Source organism: Natator depressus, chromosome 1 (genome assembly GCF_965152275.1).
Source record: "Natator depressus isolate rNatDep1 chromosome 1, rNatDep2.hap1, whole genome shotgun sequence".
Classification (NCBI taxonomy): domain Eukaryota; kingdom Metazoa; phylum Chordata; order Testudines; family Cheloniidae; genus Natator; species Natator depressus.
This window is the reverse complement of record NC_134234.1, coordinates 123025353-123043896: the sequence shown is the minus strand read 5'-3', so window position 1 is coordinate 123043896 and position 18544 is coordinate 123025353. Positions and strand designations below refer to the sequence as shown.

At 43.6% G+C, this 18544-nt stretch overlaps 1 protein-coding gene across 1 annotated transcript in view; it reads right to left on the bottom strand.

Moving 5' to 3' along the window:
• Positions 1-17391, bottom strand: part of LOC141980898 (uncharacterized) — a 33474-nt gene extending 16083 nt beyond the window's left edge. The window contains exons 1-2 of the mRNA XM_074942665.1: positions 16650-17391; positions 15779-16070 (exon numbers count right to left, since the gene is read on the bottom strand). Of these exons, the coding sequence (XP_074798766.1) occupies positions 15779-16070; positions 16650-17232 (875 nt within the window). The 5' untranslated portion in view covers positions 17233-17391. The remainder of the gene's footprint in view (positions 1-15778; positions 16071-16649) is intronic.
• Positions 17392-18544: the final 1153 nt, after the last annotated feature.

Genomic DNA, 18544 nt, shown 5'->3' with positions numbered 1-18544 from the left:
AGAATCTGATTATATTACATAAAGTACAGTATGGCTGCAATTTCTTGTTTCCCTGGTAACAACTGTAAATGCACTAACTCCCTGAACTACTCCACCCCTCCTGCTGCTGATGTCAGACACAGGAGAGGTACATGTGCAACTCAACTCCACACCTGTCAAACCAGGCGGATGATCTGTTTGATCACCCTTTTTTTTTTGGTCCCACAAAGCCCAGTCATTTGCTGATCAGAGAACAGTGTTAATTTAGTCAGCTATCAGGATACTGGGGCGAAAAAAATTCACCCACTTATGCTATAGTTTTGAACAATGAAGGAAACAGGGAGGCAAAAAATTTCCACATGACAAGAACTTAAGGAACATGTTATTTGCTGGTAACACAAGGAATACAGAAACCCCTCTTATTGTTAATAATTTCCAATAACTGGACATTATTTAATGCCAAATGACTGTATAACAGAATTCTTCTGGAATTTCATGCTACCACAACGTGAATGCCAAAAGGGCTCAACATGGATAATACAATGGACCAAGAAGAAATGAATTAGGATTTTCCATCTGTTATCTGACAGGAACACTTTAAAACAAGTGACCAATCCTTATTAATTCATCTGGTATTTTAACAAATCAGGATGAACTAATGTGGTGTTTATGTCAATGGGATATGCACCTCCATAGGAATTCCACTGCAAGTTAGCAATTAATTAATGTACCTGTAGCAATTATTGGAGAGGATTAGTATCTGACCTTAATATCCATGTACTCTGTTGGCAGGCTGCCCATTTTCACCTCAACATTAATGAAGATAAACATTTGTATGTAAGTGTGCCCCTTATGGTCATTTTGTTTACTATGATATTTCATCATTTGCCTACCAGTCCTCCTACAACTACAAAGTTAGATTCAGTGGACTGAAATCTACTGTGAGTGACACTGCTGAAAATATACTACTACACTCTATGTTTACCGAGGTAACCTGTGAACCGTAACTCCCATGTTTATGATTTATACATTCACTCTTTTTTAAAGTCAACCTGAAAACGTGAAAAAACTTGAAGAGTTTTGAAAATTTTCATTTTTGTGAAAAAAATGATGGGGAAAAATAATTTCCTGACCAGCTCTAAAATGAGAGAGAGGGAGTGGTCTGATAATTAGACCACAGTCCTCACAGATGGATCTTCCCATTGACCTCCTCTGTTTATGAGGTTTGCAATACAAGTATGGAACTACGAATTAATTTGATGAATGGTTACATGTAATAAGGACCCTGCTGTGAATCCCTCACTATCATTAATGAATGCTCACCTATTAATCACTATTGTCATTTATTATTTGCGTTTTGGTAGAGCCCAATAGCACCATGTCAGAGATCAAGACTCCATTGTGTTAGGCTCTTGGCAAACATTTAGAAACACATGAATGTTGCCTGAAAGAACTCACAATCTAAAGCCCCTAGCTAGCAAACACGTCTGCATGTGAGTAACTTTATGCACCTGTGCTGTGGTGGAAGTGGAGCAGCTCTGTAAAAATTTATCAGTATTGTATGTTGACCTGGTTATTGGATGTTTACTCTGTGACTATATTGGGTTCAATCAACAGGGCTGCTGGGAAACAGACAGGCAGCCAAAAAAATGATTCAAGATAAGACACCCCTCAGCAAACACTAGGGGCTGTTGCAGGACAATGGGTGAATCGTTGTCCCTGAAGAAACTGTTTCAACCTCCACTGAGCCCTTCCAAATTGGCTATGGACAGCAGGGCCTAAAAGCCCAGGAACTGAAAAAATACAACACTCAGGCTGGATTAGAAGTTACTTTCTCTTGGGGGGTTGGGGAGGGGCACAATTGTTGATGAGATGCTGTTCAACCTGACACACACGGACACCTATCAGAGATATCTGAAGAAGTTAGGCTTCCCTAGGCTTCTGCAGGCGGATGGAAAGCCTTTAGATAAGACAGATATGCATATAGACTATTGTTTTAAAATCCTTTTTTTTTCTTATGTTGTACTTTGTTCCTATTGTTAAAATGAAACAATCCTCTCTTTTAAGCAGGCTGTCTGAGAACTCTATTCACCACAGGTTGCAGGCTCACAAAGGGAAAAACTGCACTCAGATGGGCTGGGTCAGGATGGTTGATACATCATTGGTACTGTAAACCAGAGCCTGGTCTAGGAGTGGGGAAATTGCAGAATTACACCCCAGGGAGGTAAAGGCATGAAGCCTGATGGGGCACACTCAGAAACACCAGAAAGGGGATAAAGTTGCAGCTACTTCTGTAACAGTGACAGCTGTCTCTAAAGTTCAATGGGACTGCTTACATGCATAAATTTACTCACTTGAGTAAGCATTTGCATAGTTAGGGCCTAATTTAATGCAACAAGTGGCTGATAAAACCCAAAAGGATAGAACTGGGGAGGAAGAACAAGGGCAAGAGGAATGGGAAATCACTGGTCCCATAGACTATCAATGTGCATAGTCTGATGGTTCTGAAATATTTAAAAGATGCATTTTATGCTTGTTTGTTTTGTTTTATTTTTAATTACAGGACATAATCAAATGCATAAAAGATCCTAAGTTCCAGTATCATCTTAGGTGTAATCAGTTTCCCCTTTCCCATGGATATTACTTCGAAGATAGTCTTGAGGAGAGATTTGAAAAAGGTCAGAATTTTAACTTTATAGAATTCTGTGTTAAACCATTTGGATTTAAATGTGTACTTGCTACACATAAAACCAACTTGTATTAACTCATCATTAGTGAAATTAAATAGGGCCAAGGTCTTTGTTCAGTGACACCCATCCAGTTCAAACTGGCAATGTTACGAAATTTGCCTTTGCCATGAACTGGGCACAGATGGTTTTGAGTAACAAAAACACCATTTTTTCCTGTAAAATTTGAAGTAAGCTGATAATAATTTTGATGACCTTAGAAATGCCATTACTGATTATTGAAAAACAAAGTGGGGGTGGGAGGGAGGGTGGAAGGACTGAAAGGAACTACAACAGGACAGAAGTTGGCCCTAAACTCTCTGTGTGTGTGTGTGTGTGTGTGTGTGTGTGTGTGTGTGTGTGTGTGTGTGTTAAGAATCTAGCTCAAGGTCTAGAAATTCTATGTGAGAAGAATCAGTGTTTTTTATTACTGAATTCCTCATTTTTTTCTTAAACAACTGGGATTCAGAAGTTACTTTAGTACTATCCAACTTCTAATATTAAAAATTCTGTCTCATAAAAAGTGGATCTAACAGGCATCAAAGACTTGAATTCCACTGCGATTTAGATGGTAAAAAATTTAAAAGTGCAGATCTACACACCTTAATATTCTCAATAAGACTTTCCATCTAGCATCCTTTTATCCTTTAACTGCATATGACTTCCAATAAAGTTGACTTTAAAAAATAACAAACTTGCACTGGACAAAGCATAACTATACATACATATATATACTGATGACATATTGATTAAATTATAATTCTTAAAGGCATATTATAGTGATGTTATTTTTTCCAGCATATGCATTAATGTTTTAGCATTTACCTATCTCTCACCTTCATCCAGTTGTCCACCCTTGAGCTCATAGCTTGAAGAAGATAAGATTCCATCGCAGTCTCTTCAGCAGAGTGGTTGCTTACTGAATGCTGTGTATTGATCTCATGGCATGCACGGTCAACCAACACCTTAAACCAGCAGGTAGTCAATATAGATCCTGGAACACTATTGTTATGTGCTTACCACAGAAGCTCTGCTTAAAGGCCCTGATCTAAAGCTCACTGAAGTTAATGGAAATACTCTCATTATCTTCAATGCATTTGGACAAGGCTCTACAAGCAGCCATTCTACACCAGCTTTTGTTTTCAGGTGGTGTCACATGCCAAGCATTACAGCAATCTCATGTCGAAATGACAAGCCCATGAGCAACAGCAGCAATGTCAGCATCTGAAAGAAAAAATTGCATTTGCTTTACCGGGAAGGGATGGAAAAGTACTCTCAGCTACTGCTGCTACTTGAAATCCAGTACCAGTCTCGGGTTTAACAAGCCTCCTAAACTGTGAGCCTGGTTCACAAATGGCAGACACTCTCCCTGAACCATAGGGGATATAATATTGGCTAAGGCCTCAAATCAGCAAGGAATTTAACCTCATATTTAACTTTAAGTCTATCCCTATTCAGTAAAACACCTAAGCATTAATCAGGGCCTGTTGCTTTCCCATATTTTTTTTATATGCTTCCTAAAGTGCATTGTCATTGTTTAACTTCAAATGTTATTCGAAGGGCCAATTATATAGTAGAATGTCACTAATTTGCACTAATGACAGATGAGCTCATTGTGAATTAATGACTGTTGGGTATTAATGAGTAAGTGTGAACATCATCCGGAACCATGTGGATCACAGAAGGGCCCCTGCCCGAACACGACTGCTATGGCCTATGCCCAAAACAAAGCCCCCAAACCCAGGAGTTAATAAACAAAGAATTGTTCTCTGGGAGGAGGGGTGTCAGGATGTGAGGGGACTCCACTTCCTAGTACAGATCTGTGTCCCCCCATGTTCTTGCTCACTTATTGCTCTCCTGTGTGTGGCCCCAATGGAGCACTGGGGTTTCCTCACTAGGCCAGTTGTGGGGGGGCGGGGGGGGGGGCTGTGCCTGTCTTAGGGCATACATTTGGATCATCATGTCCTTTAAGGAGGTAGCTAAGTCCAGGGATACAGCAGCCCTGTTTCCTATGATAGGAGACAGCACACCTTCATCTGTTCTCTTGAACAGCTCTAATGTGTAGATCGATGATTCCCCTGCTGCCATAGGTGCAGGACATTTCTGGAAGATGATTGTGACTTCTGCTAGGATGTGCCTTGGCTGGGGTCTGCCAGGTCGCTGAACCTGTGGAAAAGGGATAGGACATTTATGTGTGTGTCTGTAACACTGCAATTCATTTCCCCCCATTCTCCTCACCCTTTTCTTGTTTGCTCCATCCTCCTCTATGTGTCTGAGATCACATGCTCCTCTGGTGTTTGGAAGGATTTTTAAACTTACCATGTGTAGAGTGTATTGCCTATTTGTGCAGAGAATAGCTACTAAGATGATCAGGGGGATGGAAGACCTATCTTATGAGAGGACACTGGCAGAGCTTGGCTTGTTTAATCTAGCAAAAAGAAGTCTGAGTGGAGGTTTGATTTCTCTTTATAAACACATTAGGGGGGTAAATACCAGGAAGGGTGAAGAGCTATTTAAACTAAAGGACAATGCTGACACAAGAACAAAAGGGTCTAAACTAGCTATGAACACATTCAGGTTGGAAATTAGAAGGTCTCTAACCATCAGAGGGGTGAGGTTCTGAAACAGCCTCCCAATAGGAGCTGTGGGGGCAACCAATTTAAATAATTTAAAGAGAAAGCTAGACAAATTTACAAGTCTGATTGTATGATGGAGTCGCTTGAGGGTTGGGCACAGGGCTGAACAGCCCTAGAGCTCACTTCAGGTTTATGTTTATGCTCCTAAAAGCTCATGCTTCAGGCTTCCAGATGAGCACCTGCAGGGATCAGGATAGAATATCCCCCACTCACCAGAGTATTCTGGTTTTCTTCTTGTTTTTTTTTTCCCCCAATCTCCTTTCTCTGAAGCATCAGGAATGGCCACAGCTGGAGATGGGACACGGGGCAGGATCGGACGGAGCTCTGAGGTGGCACATAGCATTCTCTCAGGTACTTGACTGGCTGGTTCTTGTTCACATGCTCAGGGTCTAACTGGTCACCATATGTGGGGTCAGGATGGAATTTTCCTCCAGGTTAGATTGGCAGTGACTTTGGGCGGGGGGAGGAGGGTTACCTTCCTCTGCTGTGTGTGCGCGCGCGCAGGTCATTTGCCAGGATTATCTGGTTATATCTCACTTAATCATTTCCCTTCCATTGCTGGGGCCCCGGGCACTGGTGTGCCCTGGTCTACCTATTCTCTGTCACATGTAACACTCTAGTTTCCTGTGGGCTGTAATACTTCAGTCTAATTTTGGTTGATGAGTTTTGTGTGCTGTTGGTGGACTGGGATATATAGGTCAGATTGGTGTCCCTTCTGGCCTTAAACTCTGAGTTCTAGAGTAGCTGTCCTGGGTGTGTGCTGTACTGTGTAGCTCTTCACAATCAAGTGGAATAGTGATTTTGAGAGACATGGGTATCTTCTTAGTCTGTGTCCTTATGATTTCATGTTTGAAGATAGCACTTTTTAGAAGGTTCTGTACATGTCCTTGTGCTTTCACCATAAGAAGCTCCTTAGATCTCCTCAGTGGGTCTACTGTTCTGAGGGGGAAGGCTATTTGTGCATGCCAGCTTCAAGGCTGCTGTTATGAGTCTCTTGGGCTGCCTTGAACAGACCCTTACAGGTATATACTCCTACCTTCCATTGAAATCAGTGGAAGCTAGGCCCTATCTATTGATGTGCATCTGACCAATCGAACCTCCTCTATTTTTCTTTTGAGTACCGCTTTGTAAGGCACTGATCTCTCCCCATTCATTCCATGGGAGCCTACACAGCTACGTCAGGCTTTGAGCATCTCACTATTGTATCTGTTATTTTTTAGCAGCCTAGCAATTAGGCAGTGTGATGCACTGTTACAATGCCCAAATCTGTTTGAGCGCCTGGCCCTTAACACCTATTTGTGCCTCTGGAAATCTCCCTCTTAATGATCAGAGAAAGCAGAAAGCCTCAGATGTGGACCTTCAGGTGGCTCCTGAGGATTCACTATTAGAAACAATATTATAAACAGACTGAAGTATTTGGACAACTATCTACATATTATGAGCTTGAAACTGCAATGAATTTGTAACTTTTCTGACGTCCCTCAACAGTTTCTGCCTACTTTTGCAGTAACGATTCTGTAACAGTCATTCTGCAATGATTACATGAGAGTTTATGGTACTTTGATTTCGCTGTATTATCTTGTAATTTCAAAACTTAATATCTTTCCTTTCTTCCTGTATGTCTCAAGAGACATGTTCTCTTTCTATTAGTTTTATTTACAAATTGGCCTGAACTGATGAGGGCAGAGGTTGAGCTATGTTGTTTTTTCTTTTTTAATTACTGCAGCTTGTCCTACAAGAAGTTTGTTTTTGTTTCCCTATAACCTGCACAAATTCAACCTCCCTCAGGTGCTGAATCTGAACCAGTTTCTCAAAGGAGCATGGGCCCACATGGTTATACAAGGGAAATGAAAGAGGGCCATTAAGCACAGCAGAACCTTGGTGTTACAGTTCCCCTAAGAGAGACAGAGGGTTAATTTCTACATGCCATAAATGCATTTGAAACCCAAAGAAATTCTTAGCTTCGCAGGGTACTTCAAGAGCAAATTTATACGTCCTAGATTAATTTTGATTGAATTGCTCAGCATTCATTTTTGTTTCTTCTTGGGCCCCACACTAATTCCAGACCCATTACGGCTGCCTCGTTATGGCAGTGGCCCTAGTAAAAAACACTAATGAGAATTACATAATGCTGTTTGATTATAACACCTTTTCCCCCCTTTCCAGATATCTTGTGAGGGAGGTGCAGTGGAATTTCTCATTATTAGAGTCATTTTTGATACATGACATTATTGGTATTTGTATTTAGTCATCTGGATATTTTGATGTCTCACTTCACTGTTGTATTAAAAGTCAATATAATATCATTTTAAACAAATCTGTTTGTTTGACCTCCAAGTAACACACAGTCAGAAACAATGATCTGCTCTGCAAAGGTGTTTGCTAAGTTGTTCTTCACCCCTCCAAATTCTTATTAGCTAGTCTAACGTTGCTGAGTAGCTCTCAAGGATACAGAAACAGTCTGAAAAGAAACAAGAATGAGAAAACAAGGAAGGAAAAAGCTTACAGGATACAATTGGATACAATACAAGCTGAAGCCTTCCTTTGAGCAAGAACACATACTCTTCTGGATATCTTTTAAAAGACTGATCAAAAAGACAGTTGCCATAATCTTGTCTAGTAAAAGCTGAAGTTTCAAAGAGGGAGAATTTAATTCTCCTACTATAGGAATATATAATTTCCCCTAGAAAGGAATAAAAAGAAAGTAGGTGTGACAGAATGCTAAAAGCAGCCATCAAGGAAAAAACTGATCAGTGCCTAAATAGGATCCTGCTGCCATCAGGGGAATGTTTAGTTTCCCACCTGTAAGAATTACAAACATAGCACACTCTTTTCTTTCTCTATTACCCTTATTATTTTTCTCTTTTGCCTCACTCTTTTTTAGTAAGAGATCTTATTGAACCACTTTCTTCCTTCAAAAGAAATTCTTTATTTTATATTATGCAGTTAAGTCTTTAAAAAAAATTCCTAGTTGGTCGATTTCCAACCCAAAATGATTGATTCTAGAAGCACCATAGTTTGCTTTTATAATGGGGGTCTTGTTATTTAAAAATTAAAGAACTTTCTGATTACTTGCCTTGTTTGTCTTGGGAGTTTTCTATCAACATGGCAAACTTCTGACTAGGCGTCTAAAGTTATCACAGATGTTGAAACACACTGACACAGTAATTCACTGCTGAAGACAACCTGAGAAATTACACAGATCTGTTTTTTTAAATTAGAAGTTGTAGTGAAGTTTCTCCTGTCAGTAAACTGATGGTTTTTCTCAAAGAAAGAATTAGGCATCACCCTCTGAAGTTTAGCACCTGTAGAGGATTTCTATTTTTGAGATTCAGCGTACGGTATGCTTAATCTTAGCTGAGACTAGACGTGAACTTCTTCAGCAGAAGAAAACTACCAAAACTGTCCACCTTCTTATCTTCAAACTTCACATTTATTTGGCCTAAAATGTAAAAAGGTGCAAGCCATGATGAAAATAATTCTTGGTCCTTAGTTTAACCAAAAACACCAGAACAAGGTTGGTGCTGTAGTTTACAGCAACTTTGGCAAAGATCCAAAGGAAGGTCACTCACCCAAGGAAGTCTCAGTGATCTAGAGAGGAGTTTCCCTCTGAATGTTGAATGAAATTCCTTGATTGACTTCTGCAAGGATTTACAGTCACTGGAGATTGAGGATCTGCCCTACCAAAGACTGAAGGGAATTCTGGAACAGTACTATCCTGAAAATTAAAGGCCAAATCCTTTCAGACATGAAGCCACAATAATTTTTGAGGTTACTTTGCTTACCCATCATAGAAGGTGAAGGGAATCAGTAATCAAATGATGAAGTTCAGTTCCCTGAAACGAAAAAGTGGAAGAGTCTGGATTAAAGATATAGGTTTCCAAAAGCCCTAACGCTTATCTTAAGAGTTGTATGAAAACAAAAATTCCAAGAGATTTTTGATTTACTCAGGTCAGTCTTCACAGCATAGCTGCATATCAAGAATAAACATCAAAATCAGTGTTGACATGTCCAGATTGCCAGACTTTTAATGTCAATAATGTAAAAAAACAAAAACAAAAAAACACCGCAAATCTATATTTTCCTCCAACTTCCCCTTCACTCCCCATAGAATGCAAAGTGCATTTTTGGAGGATGATCCTTACTCCAGGGAACTGTCCAAATTTCAGAATAATAAAATATGACAATATTAGAAAATAATGTGTGGGTTAATGAACGATGATCCATTGAGTCATGGATTTTCAGAGCAGGTGTCTGTCTGAAAGCCAAGTGTGAGCATTACTTCCAGTGGTGCTATGTCTAGTCTGCAGCACTGTCGGGTCTCTCCTGTGAACAGACATTATTTTATGGGGCTTTCCTTCAAATTGCTCCCATCCAAGGAATGCATGTTCAACTTGATATTTCTCCCTAATAGACAAATATCCCCTCCCGCTTTTACAAGCGAATTCAGTGCTGGTGACAGTGCTTTACTTATATCCTTGAAATCCCCTCTTTAGCCACAGAAGAGATACGAATCGATAGAAGAACTACAACCTTCCCCGTATCATCGCAACAATATACCTCAACCCTTACAGCAAGTGACCATCTCTAGTGGATTAAAGAGTAATTCAGTGACCATGCCCAGTCAGTGCTTGGCCTTTCTGAGAGACTGAAAACAAAAAGGTACCAACTGGCGATGGTGGTGGCCTGTTAGCAGGAAGAGGACAATTTATTTATTTCACTTAAGTCATGCTAAACAACTAGATAGTTCAAAACTTTTTGTTCTACCCACCTGGGTTGGTGACTAAAGTCCAAATCCAGTGCAGCAGCCTGGTTACTTGTCTGTGCAAAGCAAGGAACACAGGGTAGAGAAATCTCTCATCGGGCTACAGAACCCCTCTACAGAAGTTCTTGCAGCCCGCAAATGCATATTCTTTGCAGGAAGGGAGGACAGTAGAACACATGTAGCAATGGATGCGGTCACACTCATCTATCCTTTCCACAGCCCACTCTGGCTCTACCCATTGTATTTTGGTCCCTGTGGAATTGGCTCTGCACTGCCTAGGGTTACACACCCTTTGCATGACCACATGGAAACTTGCTTCACCTTTTGAAGCAGAACTGCATCAGGTTAGCAGAAACTCCCCTGTCAACTACTGCAAAGGAGCAGTATTTGTCCCATAGAGTATTTGCCCTGTAGACTAGGGAGCAGTATTCGCCCCCTTGTCTGTCTATTAGAGCTGTGTGGAAATTTGCTGTTTTGTTTCAGAGGTTCATGCAAGCATTTTTTATGTTAATCCTCATAATTGTGAGTTACAGTTTGAGTTTTGGGTTCAACACAATCAGATTCTCAAAGAAAAATTTAGTTGACACCCCTGTGTTTCATCTGATTTCATATCAGAACCATGCAATACCACAAACTGTGTCTGACTCCTATGCAGACATATAAGTGGTTCTTTCCCACAAGGCATGAAACTAGGTGAGATTCACATGGTTTGTGCTTTTGTTTTGAACTTTTACAGAACTCTTCTCTGTATCTCATTACCAGTCCCCTGAGACACCCAGTTCCTAGCCCTTAAATGGAGATTTTGGTAAATCAGGTACCTCAAGGAAAGTAGATAAATGTTGTAGGAGTTGAGCTTTCATAAACAATTTACATATGTTCATCTCTCAGAAGGAAGCAGTAAGGAAATAATTTTCAGCAACATGGGGGTGCTTCTTTAGAATGCTTACAGAGTATATTCAAACAGAGACAAAGACTAACCCATGTTAAACTGGACTGAAACATCTGGTGAGTTTGTTCTGGCTCTTGCTATAAGCATGTACTTTCTCTTTCAGTGGATTCATCTGGTGCTAATGTTGCCTTCACAACTTCAAGGCCAGAATTTCAAGGTTATTTGCACTGGAAAGGGTACATTTTATATGGAGTGGATATTGCTTCAGATTGCAGAGACAAGTGTCTAAAAACCCATCGCCATACTCCTGGCACAAACACAGTTTAAAAATGAGTCTCAGAAAAAAATCTGACCACATGTTTTGCAACTGGGATTGCATCTGCACATGAAGTTGTTCTGTGGGAAAGCAACAGGGAAAAATATAAACATATGCTCTGATCCAGTCAATAAACCTGCTATTTGAACAATTTATACAGGAATGATGCCTTGCAAATGTCCTGTGGTAGCCCAGAGTGGAAAAGTGTTTAAAATTTTCTAAAATTCCCTATATTATACAGCCTTAAAAGTCTCCTGTCCCACAGGGATGAACAGAATAACATTGAGTTCCTGTAAAAGTTATAAGCCCTGTTGTTAGGAGAAGTGAAATTATAAGATTCCAGAAATAACCCTCTCCCTAAACTACCATCCTTTCCTAGAGTGCTTCTCCAAGCCTTTCTCCTGATAAGATTAATGCCCATCAAATCCAGGTGCACATACAATGTCACGTGACCAGCTGCCACTAAGGAACATGGCTTGAATTTTAAATGCTGCTCTGGGTTAGGTCAATGAAGCTTTGGCCATTTATATCTGCTGTATTTAAATCTCACAGCACACCGGCTTAAGCATTAATGACCATTTGAAAGGGATAGGTCAGTTTACACCCCTCGCAGTTATTGTTGTTGGCTACCTGTAGACTTGGGCAGACATTGCTGCATCCGTTATGCTCATATATTCAAGATTTAGCTTTGCAAAGATAATGACCAGAGGCTCAGGGTATGTCTACACTACGGAATAAGGTCGAATTTATAGAAGTCGGTTTTTTAGAAATCGGTTTTATATATTCGAGTGTGTGTGTCCCCACAGAAGTGCATTAAGTGCATTAACTCGGCGGAGTGCTTCCACAGTACCGAGGCTAGAGTCGACTTCTGGAGCGTTGCACTGTGGGTAGCTATCCCACAGTTCCCGCAGTCTCCGCTGCCCATTGGAATTCTGGGTTGAGATCCCAATGCCTGATGGGGCTGAAACATTGTCGCGGGTGGTTCTGGGTACATATCGTCAGTCCCCCCCTTCCCTCCCTCCCTCCGTGAAAGCAAGGGCAGACAATTGTTTCACGCCTTTTTTCCTGAGTTACCTGTGCGGACGCCATACCACCGCAAGCATGGAGCCCGCTCAGGTAACCGTCACCGTATGTCTCCTGGGTGCTGGCAGACGCGGCACGGCATTGCTACACAGTAGCAGCAACCCATTGCCTTGTGGCAGCAGACGGTACAATACGACTGGTAGCCGTCCTCGTCATGTCCGAGGTACTCCTGGTCGCCTGTGTGAGGTCGATCAGGAGCGCCTGGGCAGACATGGGCGCAGGGACTAAATTTTTAGTGACTTGATCAGGTCATTTTTTTTAGTCCGGCAGTCAGTCCTATTGAACCGTCTTATGGTGAGCAGGCAGGCAATATGTCCTTCTGCACCGTCTGCTGCCAGCCAAAGATGTAAAAGATAGATGGAGTGGATCAAAACAAGAAATAGACCAGATTTGTTTGTACTCATTTGCCTCCTCCCCTGTCTAGGGGAATCATTCCTCTAGGTCACACTGCAGTCACTCACAGAGAAGGTGCAGCGAGGTAGATCTAGCCATGTATCAATCAGAGGCCAGGCTAACCTCCTTGTTCCAATAAGAACAATAACTTAGGTGCACCATTTCTTATTGGAACCCTCCGTGAAGTCAACCCTGTAAGCCGTGTCCTCAGTCGCCCCTCCCTGCGTCAGAGCAACGGCAAACAATCGTGCATCTGAGTTGAGAGTGCTGTCCAGAGCAGCCCAATGGAGCACTCTGATTGGGCTAAAACATTGTTGCGGGTGGTTCTGGGTACATATTGTCCGGCCCCCGTTCCCTCCCTCCCTCCGTGAAGGCAAGGGCAGACAATTGTTTCGCGCCTTTTTTCCTGAGTTACCTGTGCGGACGCCATACCACCACAAGCATGGAGCCCGCTCAGGTAACCGTCACCGTATGTCTCCTGGGTGCTGGCATTCTCTTTAGTCCTGCAGTCAGTCGTATTGAACCGTCTAATGGTGAGCAGGCAGGCAATACGGATTGCTAGCAGTCATATTGTACCATCTTCTGCCGGGCAGGCAAGAGATGATGATGGCTAGCAATCGTATTGTACCATCTTCTGCCGGGCAGGCAAGAGATGACGATGGCTAGCAATCGTACTGTGCCATCTTCTGCCAGGCAGGCAAGAGATGAGGATGGCTAGCAGTCGTACTGTGCCATCTTCTGCCGAGCAGCCATGAGATGTGGATGGCTTGCAGTCCTTCTGCACCGTCTGCTGCCAGCCAAAGATGTAAAAGATAGATGGAGTGGATCAAAACAAGAAATAGACCAGATTTGTTTTGTACTCATTTGCCTCCTCCCCTGTCTAGGGGACTCATTCCTCTAGGTCACACTGCAGTCACTCACAGAGAAGGTGCTGCGAGGTAGATCTAGCCATGTATCAATCAGAGGCCAGGCTAACCTCCTTGTTCCAATAAGAACAATAACTTAGGTGCACCATTTCTTATTGGAACCCTCCGTGAAGTCCTGCCTGAACTACTCCTTGATGTAAAGCCACCCCCTTTGTGGATTTTAGCCTCCTGAAGCCAACCCTGTAAGCCGTGTCGTCAGTCGCCCCTCCCTCCGTCAGAGCAACGGCAGACAATCATTCCGCGCCTTTTTTCTGTGCGGACGCCATACCAAGGCAAGCATGGAGTCCGCTCAGCTCACTTTGGCAATTAGGAGCACATTAAACACCACACGCATTATCCAGCAGTATATGCAGCACCAGAACCTGGCAAAGCGCTACCGGGCGAGGAGGCGACGTCAGCGCGGTCACGTGAGTGATCAGGACATGGACACAGATTTCTCTGAAAGCATGGGCCCTGCCAATGCATGCATAATGGTGCTAATGGGGCAGGTTCATGCTGTGGAACGCCGATTCTGGGCTCGGGAAACAAGCACAGACTGGTGGGACCGCATAGTGTTGCAGGTCTGGGACGATTCCCAGTGGCTGCGAAACTTTCGCATGCGTAAGGGCACTTTCATGGAACTTTGTGACTTGCTTTCCCCTGCCCTGAAGCGCATGAATACCAAGATGAGAGCAGCCCTCACAGTTGAGAAACGAGTGGCGATAGCCCTGTGGAAGCTTGCAACGCCAGACAGCTACCGGTCAGTTGGGAATCAATTTGGAGTGGGCAAATCTACTGTGGGGGCTGCTGTGATGCAAGTAGCCCACGCAATCAAAGATCTGCTGATATCAAGGGTAGTGACCTTGGGAAATGTGCAGGTCATAGTGGATGGCTTTGCTGCAATGGGATTCCCTAACTGTGGTGGGGCCATAGACGGAACCCATATCCCTATCTTGGCACCGGAGCACCAAGCCGGCGAGTACATAAACCGCAAGGGGTACTTTTCAATAGTGCGGCAAGCTCTGGTGGATCACAAGGGACGTTTCACCAACATCAACGTGGGATGGCCGGGAAAGGTACATGACGCTCGCATCTTCAGGAACTCTGGTCTGTTTCAAAAGCTTCAAGAAGGGACTTTATTCCCAGACCAGAAAATAACTGTTGGTGATGTTGAAATGCCTATATGTATCCTTGGGGACCCAGCCTACCCCTTAATGCCATGGCTCATGAAGCCGTACACAGGCAGCCTGGACAGCAGTCAGGAGCTGTTCAACTACAGGCTGAGCAAGTGCAGAATGGTGGTAGAATGTGCATTTGGACGTTTAAAGGCGCGCTGGCGCAGTTTACTGACTCGGTTAGACCTCAGCGAAACCAATATTCCCACTGTTATTACTGCTTGCTGTGTGCTCCACAATATCTGTGAGAGTAAGGGGGAGACTTTATGGCGGGGTGGGAGGTTGAGGCAAATCGCCTGGCTGCTGGTTATGCGCAGCCAGACACCAGGGCGGTTAGAAGAGCACAGGAGGGTGCGGTACGCATCAGAGAGGCTTTGAAAACCAGTTTCATGACTGGCCAGGCTACGGTGTGAAAGTTCTGTTTGTTTCTCCTTGATGAAACCCCCCGCCCCTTGGTTCACTCTACTTCCTTGTAAGCTAACCACCCTCCCCTCCTCCCTTTGATCACCTCTTGCAGAGGCAATAAAGTCATTGTTGCTTCACATTCATGCATTCTTTATTCATTCATCACACAAATAGGGGGATGACTACCAAGGTAGCCCAGGAGGGGTGGTGGAGGAGGGAAGGAAAATGCCACACAGCACTTTAAAAGTTTACAACTTTAAAATTTATTGAATGACAGCCTTCTTTTTTTGGGGCAATCCTCTGTGGTGGAGTGGCTGGTTGGCCGGTGGCCACCCCACCGCGTTCTTGGGCGTCTGGGTGTGGAGGCTATGGAACTTGGGGAGGAGGACGGTTGGTTACACAGGGGCTGTAGTGGCAGTCTGTGCTCCAGCTGCCTTTGCTGCAGCTCAACCATACACTGGAGCATACTGGTTTGGTCCTCCAGCAGCCTCAGCATTGAATCCTGCCTCCTCTCATCACGCTGTCGCCACATTCGAGCTTCAGCCCTCTCTTCAGCCCGCCACTCACTCTCTTCAGCCCGCCACTTACTCTCTTCAGCCCGCCACCTCTCCTCCTGGTCATTTTGTGCTTTCCTGCAGTCTGACATTATTTGCCTCCACGCATTCGTCTGTGCTCTGTCAGTGTGGGAGGACAGCATGAGCTCGGAGAACATTTCATCTCGAGTGCGTTTTTTTTTCTTTCTAATCTTCACTAGCCTCTGGGAAGGAGAAGATCCTGTGATCATTGAAACACATGCAGCTGGTGGAGAAAAGAAAAGGGACAGCGGTATTTAAAAAGACACATTTTATAAAACACTGGCTACACTCTTTCAGGGTAAACCTTGCTGTTAACATTACATACATAGCACATGTGCTTTCGTTACAAGGTCGCATTTTGCCTCCCCCCACCGCGTGGCTACCCCCTCAACCCTCCCCCCTCCCTGTGGCTAACAACGGGGAACATTTCTGTTCAGCCGCAGGCAAACAGCCCAGCAGGAATGGGCTCCTCTGAGTGTCCCCTGAAGAAAAGCACCCTATTTCAACCAGGTGACCATGGATTATATCTCACTCTCCTGAGGTTAACACATGAACGGATGTTGCTTGAACGCCAGCAAACATACACTGCAATGCTTTGTTGTACAATGATTCCCGAGTACGTGTTACTGGCCTGGAGTGGTATAGTGTCCTACCATGAAGGACGCAATAAGTCTGCCCTCCCCAGAAAACTTTTGCAAAGGCTTTGGGAGTATATCCAGGAGAGCCGCGAATGCCAGGGCAGAGTAATCCTTTCACATGCTTGCTTTTAAACCATGTATAGTATTTTAAAAGGTACACTCACCGGAGGTCCCTTCTCCGCCTGCTGGGTCCAGGAGGCAGCCTTGGGTGGGTTCAGGGGGTACTGGCTCCAGGTCCAGGGTGAGAAACAGTTCCTGGCTGTCGGGAAAACCGGTTTCTCCGCTTGCTTGCTGTGAGCTATCTACAACCTCCTCCTCATCATCATCTTCTTCGTCCCCAAAACCTGCTTCCGTATTGCCTCCATCTCCATTGAAGGAGTCAAACAACACGGCTGGGGTAGTGGTGGCTGAACCCCCTAAAATGGCATGCAGCTCATCATAGAAGCGGCATGTTTGGGGCTCTGACCCGGAGCGGCCGTTCGCCTCTCTGGTTTTCTGGTAGGCTTGCCTCAGCTCCTTCAGTTTCACGCGGCACTGCTTCGGGTCCCTGTTATGGCCTCTGTCCTTCATGCCCTGGGAGATCTTGACAAAGGTTTTGGCATTTCGAAAACTGGAACGGAGTTCTGATAGCACGGATTCCTCTCCCCATACAGCGATCAGATCCCGTACCTCCCGTTCGGTCCATGCTGGAGCTCTTTTGCGATTCTGAGACTCCATCATGGTCACCTCTGCTGATGAGCTCTGCATGGTCACCTGCAGCTTGCCACGCTGGCCAAACAGGAAATGAGATTCAAATGTTCGCGGTTCTTTTCCTGTCTACCTGGCCAGTGCATCTGAGTTGAGAGTGCTGTCCAGAGCGGTCAAAATGGAGCACTCTGGGATAGCTCCCGGAGGCCAATACCGTCGAATTGTGTCCACAGTACCCCAAATTCGACCCGGCAAGGCCGATTTAAGCGCTAATCTCCTTGTCAGGGGTGGAGTAAGGAAATCGATTTTAAGAGCCCTTTAAGTCGAAATAAAGGGCTTCATCGTGTGGATGGGTGCAGGTTTACATCGATTTAATGCTGCTAAATTCGACCTAAAGTCCTAGTGTAGACCAGGGCTCAGGGTTGGATTCTCTGCTGACGTTTACCTGATACAGTTATTTACACCTGTGCAAAGTAGGTATAAAATGTTAACAAACCTGAAAGGCTGTGTTTTACACCCACTCTGTACTCACCTTGCATATGTATAAATTACTGCACAATATGAAAAGCAGCAGAAAATCTTTTATATTTTTAAATGAATGGTTAAGTTCTGGAGCATAGCATGACAGTCCCATGAAAAAGTACGGGATCACTAAGCCATTACAAATTGCCCCCCTTACTGTGTATGTTTTAAATGGCCGATACAGCACAATATATTGACCAGTAAGGGTTGTTCATGAATGACTTCAAGGGACCAAATGTATTTCCTCTGTTGTATTTGCAAGCCCTGCTCTCCCACAGCTCATTTTGAATCTGGGGTTTCACTATCTGCAGAGCCGTCGGGCTGGCGAAAGCAGCAATTGATTTTTATAGGATCCACAGGGAGCAGAATTTTTGAGTTTTCCCCTTTCTTACTTGCTGTGCCTATCATTGCACCCTTTCTTTATGGAAATGTTTTTATTTATTATTTCATGCTGCTAAATCAGCAACACTGGACCTAAGCATACTTTTTTTCATCACCGCAGCCTGTCAGCTATTTCAAGGCAATGCAGACCTTCATTTTGAACAGTACTTGTATGAGCAACTGTACATTCAAACTTTGTGATTGCACAAATACCTGATGGAACAAAACAAAGCTATATCTTAGCCCAAATGCATTCTGATTTATTGTTATTGTTTGAAGACTATATTTATCAGCTTGATTGGGTTAGGAGAGTGCACGTAATAAACCAATGTGCTTAGTCTTTGACAGCCTCAGGTAAACCGAAGCTTCAGTATGGCTTAGCACAAATATTATAAATTCTCCACGTAGCAGAGGTCAAAACTAATTCAAAGCAAACAGGGGTTTTTTTTGCTATTTTTCTAGCAAAAAA